Here is a 16,996-nt window from a genome sequence, read left to right as displayed (position 1 = left end):
TCCCTGTCCTGACAGAGGGAACAGCAACACAAAAGTGGCCCATCTGGCAGTGAAGAGAATTATTCATATGCAATAGGATTATTCATATGTAGAGAGTTGAGTCCCTTTCAAACGAAGAGGTGGTCAAATATGTACCAGTCAATGGCAGTCTATTTAAAGGGGCAGTTCGGCTTAGTGTTTTTATTTTACGCATTATTTATTTTTACATAGATTGGAAGCAGGGGGTCTTCGGACGGACACGTGTTAATTCCAGGTCGGGGGACCCCCTGCTTCCTGGGATACTTACCAGGGAAGGTGCCGCTGGCACAGTCCTCACCACGGGGAACCAAGTGGAGGTTTAAATCTCCCACGGCATGCGGGCCAATAGGAAGCAGCGACATTTGTTGCGGCTTCTAATTGGCCTGCTTGACGCAGGGGGTTCAATCTCCAAGTACCACCGGCGGCACCTTCTACGGTAAGTATCTCGGGAACCAGGACATACTTGAAAACGAGAGGCAACTCTCAATGTATTACTTCCTGGTAAAACATGTTATAAATAAATAATAACCAGGGGTCACCAGATCTAAACCACCTATATTAAAACAAAGTGGAGGAGGGGGTCAAGGACAGACGTCTTCTTTAAATGCTGAAGTTACGTTATTACAAGGTCCAGTAGAAAAATGTAAGTCTTTTGCAAAGCAATATAGAAAAATTCAATAGAGTTATCAAAACATCTCCCCACGTCAGTATAAACTTGATCTTCTGGTTATGTAATTTGGGGGAAAAGACCGCAATGGAGGATATAAGACAAAAAAAAAAAAGTGTATGCGATATGGAACACACACACACGTTAAATTGATTAACTAGATCTATTTTACAAATTAAGGTCGGTCAAGCAATAGAATTTCATCAAGTCCTTTACTACACATATCTGTACCATGTGCATATACATATCACAATCATCTTTACCTGAGAAGTAAAGACCAGAATGTTAAATAATACAAGATAAAATAATTTTTAAAAAGTAAACCAAGAATAGACAAAAAAAAGTTACATCTGCAGGAATTATGTTTCAGACCACATGGGGATTCTCCACTACATGACCAAGTCACTTTGATACGTTTTAAATGGTGTGAACACACTGTCACTTTATAGTAATGTATTCAAGCACATGGCAGCAGGGCGAGTTTAGGGTCATGGACAAGAGTAGCCTTTTCTGGCCTGCTGTGATATGTTAGTGACGAGTTTTGAAATTTAGAATTTAGAATTTGCAAAACTACTTTATCAATCATTGAAGTGATCGCTTTTTACATAAAACTGCACTAGGAAGAGTGTTTAAGGAGAGTTACCATTCTGTAGTTCCAGATAAACTGCCAGCAGAATTGCCTCTGGTGGGATTTCTTTAGGATGGATCATGGATGATGCCTTTGAAATGTAAAATAAGACACCATAAAACAAATTAATAATCAGAATGTATTTTTTCATGAAAGTACTCCCCAAACATCTCCCTAACGTACAGCAGTAAGCGGATCCCCAGTGAGGCTCAGTTTGAGGTTAAGCATGGCTGCTTTTAGTCCTAATTGCCATGATGGCTCCCCCTGGATTCAACACCAGTAGATACTGTCTGAACATTATATCTCCCTCTGCCACTTAGCCCATTCTGGCTGTAATAAGAGGTCGCTTTGATTGTAAAGACGAAAATAATGTGTCTGCAGAGGACACTGGCAGACAAGACAGGAAGAGGAATGTGGAATAAGATGCCTACAAGCAAGTTTACGAAGAATGACCTGAACAATGGTACAGCAAAGACTATGTTTGTTCCCCTGTAATCCCAACAAGTTCTTTTATAATTTATCATCTTCACTCTCAGTTTATGAAACGCAAAAGAATGTATGAGCTGCAGCCCACGGGCTGACCACTAGACAGAACTGGAGTGAAGGAGGAATGGACCTGTATTCAGCTGCCTCATTAATTGAAGACAACACATAGGGTTGAGCAATTTTAAAATAAGTCCCAATTTCTAACACATTCTGTTGCCAGATCAAGAACACACATGGAAAACTGCACACAATGTATCTTTTGATAAAGTACACACTGAGTGTTTGCTGCTATTATTTATAGAATCACTACTTTTTTTGTACTACCTAAAACTATTTTACCGCAATGCCGACAGGAATGAAATGGAAAAAAAAAAATAACGTAAAACAAAACTTTACAATGAAAATATAAATTGGGGATCTCTGGAGGTAGGTACCCCATGACGTGACCAAGGATGCTCAACTTTGGGCTGCAATTGTGCCCCTCTAAAGCATTGGTATAGGACAGGTGGCCCTCTTCAGGTTTACTTGTGGCCCCCAACCCTCTGGTTGTCCCAGCAGCCCGCTCTCTCCCAGTGCAGGGGAGATGTTGCTGGCATGAATCGTGGCTTTTTCCTGCTCCTTCATGACCGTGCACTGAAATACTGGCCCATTCCTCTCCTGAGCTAATCACTAGTTCCCTGTGTAAGAATAGGCGCAGGATAGTATTTAGCAGCACGTTAAAAGCACCTGACTGGGTGCCGTGTCTCTTCTGCCAGTGCAACATATATATCAAGTAGATCATATTGCCTACAACTGCTCTAAAAGCATACAAAATTAAACGAAGAGCCTTCATTTCTTTTTCACTTGTAGATGTGCAAGTGTCTTTCAACACGGCTTGCTACATTTTTCGCTTTTTTCTTACATGTAACATTTTTATGAATGCTTACACTGCTCCAAATGTCACCACTTTGAGAATTTTTTTTTTTTTTAAATTGCCAGTATAACACGGGCCACGTGATTTTGCTTGGCAATCTTATTTACAGAAGCTTGCCACTGCATGACGGTCATGTAAAAATGGTAAACAGCTGGCAGCACCGTTTTTCTGAAAGCTACGACTGCAGCTTTTTCCAAGTGACTTTGTATTTGCACTTTGTTTACCTGGTGAAGACACTTGCGTGCCTTGTCATATTCACTGCGTAAGCAATAGGCGCTTCCGAGATTAAACAGCATCATTGTTCGTGCCGAAGTGACTGAATTTGGGTAACACTGTGGCATCTGCTTTCCCACTTAAAAACATAAAAATAAAAAAGTCATTACATTAACCCGTACCTCATCTTGACGTTATTCCAAACCACATTACAGAGAAATGCTAAGAATATGAATACAGTCATAATATTCAGTATCAGAACATGGCCTCTCAATGTATATGAGAATTACTGGCGAGTAATAAAGCCCATGCATGTTATTGGACATTGAGATATATAGCACTGATATACAGATGTGTCCAGGCGTGGTTGTGTGTGCGGGCCTTTGAGCACTGCAAGCACAACTATAATGCCCATTTTAAAATATTTTTGTAACATGCAAGTTAAATAGTGGGATACAGTTTTGCCCTTTTATTTATATTTCCACAGAATGTATGGACAAAAGGCATATCCAATACATTACACGTTCTTATCTATTGATTTTGTTTATAGCATTCGAACCAGATGGTCCTCCAAAGCTGAACAGTGCTTTTGGTTCGAGAGACCAAATGGTTCCCGAGATAGTTCCCTGTTTAATTGCATGTCTTACTTCCTGGACATTTCAATTGTTGTCCATTAGAAAGGCTTAACGTCATCCCCCTGATGACATTGTGGGTTCCTATTGGCCCACAGGACCCGCAACATTTGGCACCAATAATCGGTAAGTATCTTGGAAACCAGGTGGGAGGGGAGCGGAGCTAAAAAGCGGTTCAGCTTCGGAGTATCTGGTTTAAATGGTGTAATTTACAAAAAACTGCAGGACACCACTTTCATCTTCAATTGTCCATAGTGACACTCTGCTCGGTCCCTGATAATGATAGGGTGCGGTCTTCGAGTAAAACCAGAGCTCCTAATACTAAGTGCAGAGATTTAATTCACCCACTCGCCGATTGAAGGCTTTCAAATTATTTCCTCCAAGATACTCACCTGATTCCATGGGCTCATTTTCTCCTTTATCAGATCCTATGTACAGAGAAAGAAGAGGACTCTAAATTAAAATAATTATCACTGAATAAGATTTTTTTTTTTTTTTTTAAAGAATCTTGGCCATGCCATAGAACACGTGTGTTGGGAAGGGATACAAGGTCAGTGGCACATAGTACTAGTAGATACACTAGTCCAGTGTCTGTTTTGTGTAAAACAACCAAGATACACATTTAAAAAAAATAAGGCAATATTACATAACTGGAAAAAAAAAAAATACAGTTCTCGTAAAACTGATCATTGCAGAAACATGTTTTGAAAGTGTCACCTAGTTAATTTTACTTACATATTTAAAACATTCTTCCACCGCAGTAAGTAGTGATTAGATATGAAAGAAACTGTCAAAATCCAATCCACATGGAAATCTGATGGCGGATTGGGCACTTAAACAAAAAACAAAATCTGTCCTGACATATCCGAATCTGCCATCAGATCTGCTCCGCCAGAATCTTGTGGAATCCGCCATCGGATTTGATCTTAAATTTTACAAATCTGTTTGCGGATTCCGAATCTGTGAAATACAGCTGCGTAAGGTAGAGTAAAAGAAATAAATATATATCTCCTCAAACCTCCCTCCAAAGAACATAGGGAGAGACACGTGCTCATAAAGGCGCACACCTTCGATACCTGGGAGACGTGCAAAGTATATTTAATTGACTCATATCACACACTTCCTAAAAGTATTTTAGGAAGTAAAACTAGAACTATACGGACACAAGTACAAAGTATGCCGTGACAGGAGCTACCCATCAGATCGTTTAGCTCTCTGCCAGAGCGGCTACCCTGAATAGGTTGCGGGTTCTAATTCTATTGGGCCTGGCACCAATACCCCCTTCCTCACAGACAGGCCTTAGACTTGTCATATAGTTCTTATGGAAATCCTTTTAGGAAGTGTGGGATGTGAGTCATTTATATATACTTGGCATATTCCATTAGCATGATCTCCTAGGTATCCTGGCTCCTTTTTGACGATGGGTGCCTTCCTAGGGAGGTTTGAGGACACACACACACACACACACACACACACACACACAAAAAGTATCTCGCTGGCAAACAGATTTGTAAAAAGTACAAAATCAACGGTGCAGATTTTCAGTGATCGAAAAAAACAAACACAAATCTGCCTTTTTAAGACTGATCCGTGGCTGAAGGGAATTTGCAAATCCAAGGCGGATTAAAATTTTGGCAAAAAAAATGTCACCCCTCTCTACTTATGGTCAATTAATATCTTCAAGTACCGATGCTCAAAGAACAAGACTCCCATGTACACAGTAACAAACAAATACGTAAACAATGGTCTAAAATTATCATCATCTTTACAAGCATAATGGCATTATAACAGGGATGTTTCGTCTCATCATTAAGAGGAAAGTGTTGAGTGTCACTGATAAATAAAGCTCTGTTAGGATTAGCACAAGTGAGGTCACACACTGCTCTGAGTGCCGCAGGAGCAAGTTCAGGAACAGCACTAATGGTTTAATAGAAGCCTTCGCTCAAATTGTTATCTTTCATGAACAAAAAAATACAATGTCCAAACAGAACTTCCATTCATTAAAATGCTTCCATTTTTTTTTTTTAATTCCTAATGGAGACCCATACTGTAAAGTGGCAGCCCCTCTCAGTTGAATGTTTTCCCCTGACTATACACTGCTAAACTGAGCTGTTTTGAGCTCTTTTAATCACACGGGTCAGAAAATATTTAAATTTTTCTTTCACAGGAGAAAAAAAAAGGTCACAGAGATCAATCAATATCCACCCCTCTCCCTCTCCTTTTTGATACACAGCAGTGAAAAAAGGTTCAGTCCCTGAATAGGGCACGAAAGAACCTTTATAAGAATAAACAAACATGGAATGGTTTCGCCAAATCAGGGAAGAGAATAAAAAGCAACACATCAGGATGAGCCTTTCTTGGCCATATGATTTGGATTAATCTGACCATCTCAGTAACCCCTACAAATAGATGATGTAGCAGTGCTGCTTGGAATGTGGGTGTGTGCATTACCCCTTCATTCAGGAAGGCAGGTACAAGCATGGCTTTAATCAAGTGTGGTTTCATTAACCTTGCTCCTGCTCATTTGAAGAGACCTCAAGGGACACATCTGTGACATTCTCAGGGTTCAAGTGAGTGATGGCATCAGAGATCCTGTCGAGAGAGATGAGCGCCTCTGCAGCATACAAATGACCCAAAAACCTGGAAAAGTGCAAACAAACAACAACTGCTGGTTACGTTGGCAATTAAAGCCAAAACATTATAAACATTTAGATTAAAGCAGCAGGATTGGACAACATGGAGACAAAATGTCCCACCAGATTCAGTCTCTATTGTATAGCTCAGAGCTGCTGCGCAATGTGATAATACAATGACCTTTAACCTGTTAAGTACTGGTGAGGTCAGATCTCTCCTGTTTCTCCTGCATGTTTGACATTCCAAGTCCTTCATAGGAAGTACTGACATCAGTGGAGGAAACCAGGAGGAGGGGAGGGGGGGAGGAGGAGAGAGAAGAGAGAGGAGAGAAACCTTTCCAGGCTACTGAAACGTAGCCACACAACATAGCAGAAATGCCAAATTACATACTTTTTTCGGTCATTTAAAAAAAAAAAAGATTTTAGGTTCATTCTTGGGTAAACACTTTTAAACGTGTTTACTTTTTACAATAGACAAACTGAAAGGAAATTTAAAAAGTTAAATCATAATTTAATAAATATTAAACAAGGAACTCCAATATGCACACGTTTTCTTTTTTTAAAACATTATCTAAACAAAAAAAAAACAAGACAACAGCATTACAGTTTTCCCATATTCTAAGCAAGTCTCTTGACAAAAAAAAAAAAAACTCAGTTTAGAAAGACAACGCAGGAGGTCTTGGCTTTCATGAAAGCATTTTTGGAATGTCTCATCTACTTTCCTCCTCCCCCTTCTCATCATGACCAAATTCACCAGTCTGACAAGAGTTGAGAGGCCCAGTTTGGCTTTGAAGGCTTCAAAAACTTCAACAACAAAAAACGTGGACATTCTCAATCCTGTTGGGAATTTCTTTCAAATTCTTTTTTCACAGAGTGAGGCATTTATTGAATAGATGCGTACCACAGAGCCAGAGTTCATTCACCAGATGGCTTAGGAAAGTAGGAATGGATCAGCCAATTTTGGATGTCATAGCTACCTCTTTAAGCTCAATTGGTCTTCAGTTAGGCTCAGCGTTCACTTAGACTTAGACTAAGAATCGGTGTCAGGTTTAGAGTCAATGAATTTAAAAAAAACAAAAACCCCAGTAACCTACTTTGTTGAGTAAAAATGCAATTGTTAAAATCTGTATTGCATTGTGCATTCACATATTGTGACTCCAATGAAGGTACATTTTTTTTTTAACAATATATTTTTCGTATCGTTCCATACAAACTAGATTTGCAAACGTTCATGCGAGTTTCATACAGTTTTTCTAGGATTCGTAAATAAGTGGGAATGAAATTCAAACAAGCTCCTCAACATCTAAACAAAAGTGGAATGGTTTGTAGAAGGTGCACTGGAGAACTCACTAAATAACAGGTTTTAATGATATTCTCTTCATTTACGGGAAGAGAAGAAAAAAAAAACCACATTCTGTAACAAAGCTGTCACTGTGGGACATGGTCATAAAACTGAAGTGAGGAAATTACCAGTTATGGTTCAGTGATTCACACTTAGGGGTCACTCCTTGCCAGAACTCTGACCCCCCCTTGATCTCCTTAACCCTTTCTCTACTGCAATGTAGCCTCTATTACTGAAGGTGTTCTAGGCATAGTTTATTTAACTAGGGACACTGAAAATAAAATACTTTATCCAATAATGACGACTATCCCTTACTTGCATGCAAAAGCGTAATAAATAATAATGGAAAATTCTGCAGAACATTCCCATGCTGGAAATGCCGATTAGTGCTTGTCCACGCATGTCTCGGCCACAATTACATTCAACAGGTAAAGCCACACAGTTTTTAAACAGGTTAAAGGGCATTAGAGGAGGACAGCCAAGATTAACAACTATAATTATTGGTGAGAGCCAATCATGTTTTTTGGGTGTCCATTTTCTAAACAAGAGATTTTGGACAATTTGAGCAATGCCGTTTTACTCCGTATTAATCATTATAAGGGCATGTTAAAGTTTCCGAAGGCGTGGCTATGCACCACAGCTTTAGGAGTTTTTTTCCCTCTAACTGTGCATGCAATGTCTTGTATATAATGCATACCCTGTTCTCTAATGTAACTATGTATTTGTAACCATGTATTATTTGTCTTAACTATGCCCAGGAAATACTTGAAAACGAGAGGTAACTCTCAATGTATTACTTCCTGGTAAAATATTTTATAAATAAATAAATACAGGAGAGAATAGTCTGAAGCATTGGCTATTAGATTATTGTAGCTTTTACGAACTGCTATAAAATGTAGTAGCCATAATCAATGGTCTCCACGGCAACCTTAAATTCAATCCATAAGGTTTTATGACTAAACAGAAGCTTTTTGCATTCTTTATTAGGTTCAAAAGTACAATCATAGGAATGAGATAAAAGTGACATTTTGCAACCAATATTCTGCTATATTTGGTTTGCCAGAGACCAAAATCCACAACTAAAAGTTATAAAAACACTCATTAACACCTTGAGTGTCCGAGTGTGTGTGTGCAACGCATAGCATGGAAACAGCTAGCCATGAAGGCCATTATTTTTTTCCCCCCATTATTCGAAAAAATATTTTACCAGGGAAAAATGACATTGAGTTACCTCCTGCTTTCAAGTATGTTTCTATTTAAGTTACCTCTTATTTCCCCTATTTAAGTATTACATTCTGTAGAGTTAGTATGCTCAGTACAGGATGAAGATACAATGGAAAACCACGGAGAGTCGTGCAACTGTTCACTGTACTACATTCTGTTACACTGTACCATGCCACCGGGTTCAGGTTTCCCAGAGCCTTATCTCTACACCTCTGAAACTGAAAGGCTGGGCAAGAAGGAAAAGAGCGTGTATTTGTAGTGATCTTTCCTGAAAGTTTGTCAGACTTCGCTGTAGCTTTGCTCTTGTGATGCATACGAAATGTGAAATGTCACACTTACTTGAGGGATCCTGAAAGTCGTGGCTGCTGAAGAAGTTTATCTGCATGATTCAAAGCCATGAGGTTATCGCCCAATGCCAGAGCAACATAAGCACTACAGGCAAGAACAGAACACCTGTGAAATGAAAGACAAGGGGGAAAAGCATTTGTTCTACAATTCAGGTTACAATTTCTAACCTGAGACACAATCTGGATTTGTTTCCCTTTTCCAATTCGTATTTATTCTGAGATTCAGAATTTGAGACGTGCAGTCCCACTAAAGAACATAATGGCATTATTTATACTGTATATAATGCAGTAAAGAAAGCGTGAGCCAATTCCCATTTATCTTACTCTGAGGAGGCATACATGTCGAAATTGTGCAAGATGGAGAGCATTTAAATAGAAAACTCAACTTGCGTTTGTCCGTACACGAGAAAATATATATTTTTGCAAACATTTCATTTGTTTCAGATGTTAAGTAGAGATTCCATCAATTTCCAGATAGGTTTAGCAACTGTTCTTTCTGGCCCTTCACTGCCAGTGCAACACACGGATTAGCAGCAAAGTGGCTGAAAGAAGCCTGCATGAACGGTTTATTGGAAGCAGTTAAGAGTGCACAATATAAAAAGTAGCACGTGTGTAATAAAGGATGATGCAGGACAGTCTGTTCGAACTTTAGGGCTGTATGCATGTATAATTTTCTTTATATAGCACCAACCATGTACGCAGCGTTTACAACATTACAATAGGAGGTAAATAAATCATAAACAATGGGAATAAATGCAACAGGTAAATGACAAGATGCGTGTAAGGAGAAATGGAGACCTTATCCCAAAGAGCTTAGATGTTGAGTCCTCAGTACATCAAAGCTGTTTAATTCCCCCCCCCCCCCCTTCCCTTCTGTTGAACAGGTTCCCAGACCAGTTGTGGAGCAAGAATTTCAGAGCGTTCTATATTAGAATTAGAGATGGACTTTTCCTTTCAGGACAGTATCTGCCGTGCCCAAAACATCATCACTTGCATCAATTAGGGCATGTGTAGGCTTGCTGTACTATGCCGATATACACCTTGAATATGCTCTCAAACTTGCCATAATAGTAAATATTGTATAGATCACTGTTCATATAGGACTATTTAAACCCATTCAATGCCATCCTATTTCTAGTGGCACTGGAGATATAAAATCCATTTTTTCTGATGGAGTATAATGCATTGTAGAAAGTCCAGAACCGATTCAGAATAATTCTCATTAACAGATGCAGCTGAACCTTGTTTAAGAACAAATACATGATTCTGTTGGGACAAAGCTCTAAAATATAATTAACACAATGGTTCCTAGTTGGATTTACAACTTTGACACGTGCAATTAACACAGAGGCGCTTCCAGGCAAATGTGGACCCTGAAAGGGAATCCTCGCTCATGTCCTAATGGGGAAGTTCCCTCTGCAGGTTTATTTTTAAAGGCGCAATCCATATGTTTTTTTAAATTTATTTTATACAGGATTGAAGCAGGGTGTCACCAGAGCTAACCCCCATTAATATCATCTCCAGGGACCCCTTGCTGCCAGAGACACTTACCTCTGTGGGAAGTACCGGTATCTCTGCAGTTTAATAAAGCGCCCGCGCCACATGGGGTGTGTGTGTGTGTGTGTATAGATATATAGATATCTATCTATGTGCCACACCAGATGTCACAGCTTCCTAGTGGCCTGCAGGGCAGAGCTTTGAAAAGCAGCCATAACATGAAACCTTGAGTGGCTACCGGCACCCACTTTGGAGGTAAGTACCTCTGGATGCAAGGAGTCCCTGGATCTGATAATAGGGTTTAGTCCGGAGACCCCCTGCTTCAATCCTGGATTTTTTTTTTAAATAAACTGCTTGGATTGTCTTTAATTTAAGATTTCTTCGCAATACTGTACAGTCTTTTCACCCCTAGTTTTGTTCCTGCTTGCAGAAGGTATTTTTTTTTTAATTTTCCTATGAAATTAGTCAAAAACCTCAGTATTGCTGCAAAGCTTCTCTCACTTAGTGACATTAAAAGACCTCAAAGAACTTTATCTGAACAGATAAACAAGACTTTTTTTCAGCCAATACCTTTGTAGCATGCATGAAAAATGCAGCCCTGTGCTGCCTACTGAAGTGGAGAGAGAATAAACAGTGGTTGTCACACGGACACTACACCAGGCTTGGGCCCATTACAATTAAAATCAATTTTACAACAGCTAGAAAAAAAATGCTTTAAAAGGTCATTACATGGAGTTTATTTTTAAGATCGTCATTTACAAAGTTACAGTTCCTCTTTAAAATAACTTTGAGATAATAGTTCTAATGTAATCAAATTATATTTTTATAAAACACATGGCTAAAAATCTATATATAAATCCAAACAAAACTAGCCAAGTCGGTGGATATAGAATAGGCCCCAAAGTGGGAATAGTCTCCTTGAATTCATGGTCATTTGATGTGAGTGTAGCTGTGCTTTGCCTCTAACTGCTTCGACCAGAATCTGTGCCTTCAAAAGCCCTTTGCTAAAAGAAGCCATGTGGAAAGCAAGGCCCTGCAAAGCTGCAATCCCACACATGACTAGAATGAATCAACTGTGGTGATAAGTGTAACAGGTCAATTATCATAGCACTGATTAAGTCCATCAACATGCATTGAAAGCTGGAAGTTTGTTCCCTGTATGTCAAGTACCTTTCCATTGTCCTAGCTGGTCCTCTGACCGGGATGGACCACACATACATAGTCAGATAAACAATATTGGGGTGGAACAAATAGACCCCTCATTCTCAGAGCTCTCGTAGTAAATTAAACCTTTCAAACTTCCATAAATGATTTAAAATACGTATACTTTATTTAACAGCATCAGTTACCAAGACTTAACCCATTTAACCAAACACTGCCATTAGCTCACTTTCATCTCGTCTGTGTGCCTTCCTACTTCTATTGTGCGTCTGTGTGACAACTTCTCATTGTGCATCTATGTTTTCTGCACACCAGTCTCCTTCCGACCACGGTACTTTGTTTATGATGTGCCAACATATTTCACAGCAAACATTTTCCTATTCACTTTTGTAAGTCTTATAGAACACGTGAGCAGTAAACGACGTGTGCAGAGCTCAAGGTGAGAACACTCGCGTTTTACCATCTCTGCTTCCTGAATCTCTCACACAGAAAATCCTGCAGGGAAATACGAGCCATACATTCACTCCTTCAAACAGTCGCACAACAAGATGTGAACGCATTAAGTGAAACACTGCCACCTGGACTCCGTGCACAAGCAGACACTACATTTAATTTACTATATGACTTTTAGTATTGTGTTCCCATAAATAAATCACACTTTTTTTTATTCAAGTTTCTTTAAAGATTACATGAAGGTTATGATTTTAATGGCCTGGATCTAAAATCACACATGCAACCTACAATATGGCCACAATGAAATAACAGGTTTGGCGTTGTATAAAGGAGTATTTGAACATTACAACTTCTGTATCTAATAGCAAGTAGGTTTTGTTTTAATATACTTTAACAGTGGTGCATCATATAAATGAAGACAGAATTAGCATTTCAGAAAAATCACGTATTATTTACATGAAGGTAGAATTCACACCATCTGACAAGGATGTTAATATATAGGAAAGCTATAAAAAGAACGAACTCTTTTTACAGACCAGAGAGAATTTCCGGAGGAAAAAAAATAATTACGTTTTCTTATTGCTACTTAGCAGTCTGTCACCTTTTTTTTTTTTTTTTACCCCTTTATTCTGTTTAGAATCGTTTAAGAGGGAACTGATAAAATGGCTTGGATTGCTTAAGTACAGAATTGAAGTGTGGGGTCTCCAGAGCTGAGCCACATTAATTTCCGCTCCGGGGACACCCTGCTTCCGAATATACTTCTCTCCTTAGGGGGTGCTGGTAGCCATTCTAGGGTACGCTATGCTTTTCCAAACTCCCCGGGCCCTGCGGGTCAATAAGAAGCCTTTACGTCACCAGGCTCGGCTTCCGATTGGCCCATGTGACGAGGAAGCTGAAAATTGCGATACCCAGAGCTGAAATGAACGGGGTTCAGCAAAGGACACCCCCTGCTTCAAACCTGCATTTCATTTTTTTTTTTTAAAAATGGAGAAAATAAACAAAAAAAACAACTTTGATTGCTCTTTTAAAATAGAACCATTATTTCCTGCGAGACGATAATGGCTGTCCTTGTTTACACTCCTGCGAAGCGAAAAAAAAGTACAGGCCGAAGTCTCACCAGAGGGTTATATCATAATAAAGAGACAGATTGCTGCAGATCTTTGCTTAATGCAAAGGAAAGGGATTAAATTAGCAAAACAAAGTGGGTTAAAGCAGCAATGTGATTTTCTTTTCCCCAACTTCCCTGAGCAGGGTGGTCCCCGGGGACAGGCCCCCCTCCACAGTTCAGGAAATATTCACTTCCGATGTCCACCTACTTTTGTCGAAAATAAAAATAGATTCCGTTAAAGTGATTGCTAGCCAGCAAAATCGCTGCCGACATAGCTTTCTAAACCCATGCCAGGACATTGGAGATTAATAGTTCCTTAAGTGTTCGGCTAAAGGCAGAAGGTTTCCTGCTCCTGGGAAGACTACTCTGGCAAGCAGAAATAAGTGCAGGGGCCGCGGCCTTAGAGAGCATCATAGGTTGCACAGCTCACACTTGCAAGCACAGAATCGGAGTTTGGTTTTCAACAGGAGGATGGGGGATGCTCTGTAGAAAGCATAGGGGATCATGTTTGCATGCCTCACGTGGAGTTGGTCAAGTGAGTCCTGAGAAGACTGAACAGGACTCTCCTGCCAGTAGGTGGGCTATTACAGCTACAACCTTCTGGCAACTGTCAAGCCCATTCTTGGTCCAGCAGTAAGTCATGTATTTCATGGCAGGGCCTGGGGTGTCTTTATTTCTCTATCCCCAGTAGGCACACACTTTAATTATGCTCCGAGCAGGTTGTGAAGCCCTTCGTGCAAGTGCTGCTGCGTCCCTTCCCAGATGTCACATCCAATCTGAGCACACACAAAAGCTTTTAATAATGGGACAAGTTCATTCCAGTTCTATAAGGGGCTTAGAAACCCCCCCCCCCCCCCCCAAAAAAAACAGGCAGCGAGACTATCTGAATAAAATACAAACTGTAGGCACAAGACACTGGTGCAGGATAAAACACATTTGCTGCTTTAATGTCCATATTTTTTTTTATTTTTTTCGTGAAACTGTATGAGATGCAGGACTATGGTACACGTGATGCTTAAAAAAAAATAAAGTTGATATAACAAGACTACTTTATGATTTGTACAGCCAAAAAATTGATGCCTCCTAGCCAATACATCAAAGATAATGGCTAAATATTTATTCTGAAACAAAATCATAAAATCAACTAACAGCAGCATTCTGTGTTATATAGGCAAAATTAGTGTGAACACGATTAGTGAAGTGTAAAAGGGTGAAAAGAGAAGATATCAATTCCTCCATTCCCTCTCCCAATAGGACATGCAATAGAGATTTCACTGGTGCCAAAGGAAAGTGTCTATTTGTTTTATTATGGAACTACTGTATTTGTATTTAAATGAAGGTTCGTCAATAATGTACATGAATGCCCTGAATACCAGTAAGAACTCTGGGGGGGAAGGGATAACCTTAGATATTACATTTTAATGTAAGGGGTCAACTAATTTTGGATGAACACATAGATATGGTATAATATAAAATGTAGTTGCATTTATTTATTTTATAAAATGTTTAACAGGAAGTAATACATTGAGAGTTACCTCGTTTTCAAGTATGTCCTTTAAGTGGAAATCCTTGCATAACACCATCTTTCATGGTTAACAGCAGTTACATATTTCAAGATCTGTTCAAATACCCACAAATGGTTATGATCAGGAGTAAAAAAATTCAGCAGTAAAGGTAGCAAATTATGTAGTTATAATATGCACATTGTGTGCATGCCATGGTTTTGCTTTAAAAAGTAACTTAAATGCTCACAGATTCCACTACATTGCCTAAGAATTGTTGTAATGTTTTTATCAATGAATTTTACTTTCTACATTACGTAGTTAAGCCAGGAAACATTTGACTGTGCTATGCCTTCCTGGGACCACACAGATATACAGAAAATCCTTCATGAAGAGCAAAGCGCCACGTGTCTGAAAGAGATTGCAGTTAATTCTATGGAACAGCATTTGCAAAGATGAAATGTCAGATCAGCTAAGTGTTTACCTAAGCAAGTTCGACAGTTTTCTGGAGCAGAAGAACCCCGAACACAAGCAACATGTACAAGGCGCCTAATCCAGAGCCTTGCCCTTCTAAACCTACGCGGATTTAAAACCCACACACAAACTGCCAATGATTTTGTTCCTTTTTAAAATCACATTGAATTTCTTTTCCTTTTCATCATCCGGACTACATGCTCTATTAAAAATCTCTTAATGACCAGGCCTGTAATTTTCACTTGCAGGGCTCATTAAAGATGGGTCTTTATTATGAATGTTCGCAGAGCTGAAAGCAAATTCCTCCATGATTTTGTGTTACTGGAATCATGGCAGTCTTCCTTTTCCCGTTACGTCCATAATGAGATTGTAACTCTTTGGGGCAGAGTCTCCCTTCTCTCAGGATTTGCTTATACAGTATTGGATGTACCACAGTGCGTGTAATGCGTGGTGTAGCACATGGCTATAAAGATATAGATAGATGCTCCATGCGGTTCATTTTCCAGTATTTGCTTTTGGTGCAGTTCTGAACATGGATTGAGATTGAAATTTGAAGAGCTGCTAAATACACCTACATTTATATACATTAGAAACTCTAGTAAAATATGTTTCTGGAGTTTTTCTTCTTTATATTGATTTGAATATAGATATTTTACCATGAAGGGTTGCAGAGGGGAATTGGTCTGTCAGGTGATCTGCCAAGGATTCCAAGGCCCACATGCTTTTGCATTCACAAGCAACATCCTTTCCATTAAGATAAACCTCTGCCCCTTAATTGGCTTTCGATTCCATCCCAATACTTTTTCACCTCAGGGAAAATAATGATGCATAATACTAATTCTGGGCATGTCCACAATTTAGATTTTTTTTTTTAAATGTTTAATTAAAAATGCAGCCCCATTCATTGCCATTTTGGAATGGCTTTTATCAATAAAAAGTACCCAAAGAAAAGCAGAATACATAGCATAGTCGCAAATATATTTGTTGTGGTTTGCAATGTAATTGGTTTAATCTAATGCAAATAGTTGGCACTGTTTTAAGGCTTTTTTTCCATATGATTTAGCCGTCTGGATAGATCTATTTGAATATGTTGATGAGTTGTATTTTAAACTAGTTAATTTACAAAAGGATTGCAAGAAGGATTGAAGTTCTTTTAATCCTTCAAAGAACATTCTTAAGGGCAATAAATGGTCTGAAACTCAGGCGAAGGTCACCAATAGTATTACACTGTGAGCAACCTTTCACAAGTGTTACACTCTGCTGAAACACACAATCACACATACTTGACTAAAATACAACAGATTTTAAAATGTACTAAACACATGCCTCAACATTGCAACACTTGTTTTCAAAGGGTTTAACGCTCCCTAAACAAATGTTATTTGATCAGGTGATATTGAAATAGGAAATCCAAGTGACGCAATCAAAATACATTTTTTTTTAAATTGGAGTTTTAAAATATGCAGCCTTTGGTTACCTTTATTGAAAAACAATTACCTAAACGGACGATAGATTCGATCTCCCGTGATCCATCAGCAAAGCTCCAGCTTCACTTTCCATCAATTCTTCAGTAAGTCCCTCAGCAGCTACAATGTATTCTTTTATTACTAATGTAACATGATCTGTTACAGTTTGCAGCTCAAGCTGATAATTTGTTGCCAATATTCCCAGCTAACAGGAATATGTTACAAAGCTCTT

At 39.0% G+C, this 16,996-nt stretch overlaps 1 protein-coding gene across 4 annotated transcripts in view; it reads right to left on the bottom strand.

Annotated features, from left to right (window-relative positions):
• CNOT10 (CCR4-NOT transcription complex subunit 10) overlaps positions 1-16,996 on the bottom strand; it is a 72,727-nt gene that overhangs the window by 1,254 nt on the left and 54,477 nt on the right. For all 4 annotated transcript variants that reach the window (XM_075587035.1, XM_075587039.1, XM_075587037.1 and 1 more), the window contains 5 exons: positions 9,096-9,209; positions 6,067-6,197; positions 3,950-3,985; positions 2,937-3,064; positions 1,329-1,404 (listed from right to left, as the gene is read on the bottom strand). In XM_075587035.1, coding sequence (XP_075443150.1) covers positions 1,329-1,404; positions 2,937-3,064; positions 3,950-3,985; positions 6,067-6,197; positions 9,096-9,209 — 485 coding nt within the window. The remainder of the gene's footprint in view (positions 1-1,328; positions 1,405-2,936; positions 3,065-3,949; positions 3,986-6,066; positions 6,198-9,095; positions 9,210-16,996) is intronic.

This window comes from Ascaphus truei, chromosome 2, assembly GCF_040206685.1.
Source record: "Ascaphus truei isolate aAscTru1 chromosome 2, aAscTru1.hap1, whole genome shotgun sequence".
NCBI lineage: Eukaryota > Metazoa > Chordata > Amphibia > Anura > Ascaphidae > Ascaphus > Ascaphus truei.
This window is presented reverse-complemented; position numbering and strand designations above follow the sequence as displayed.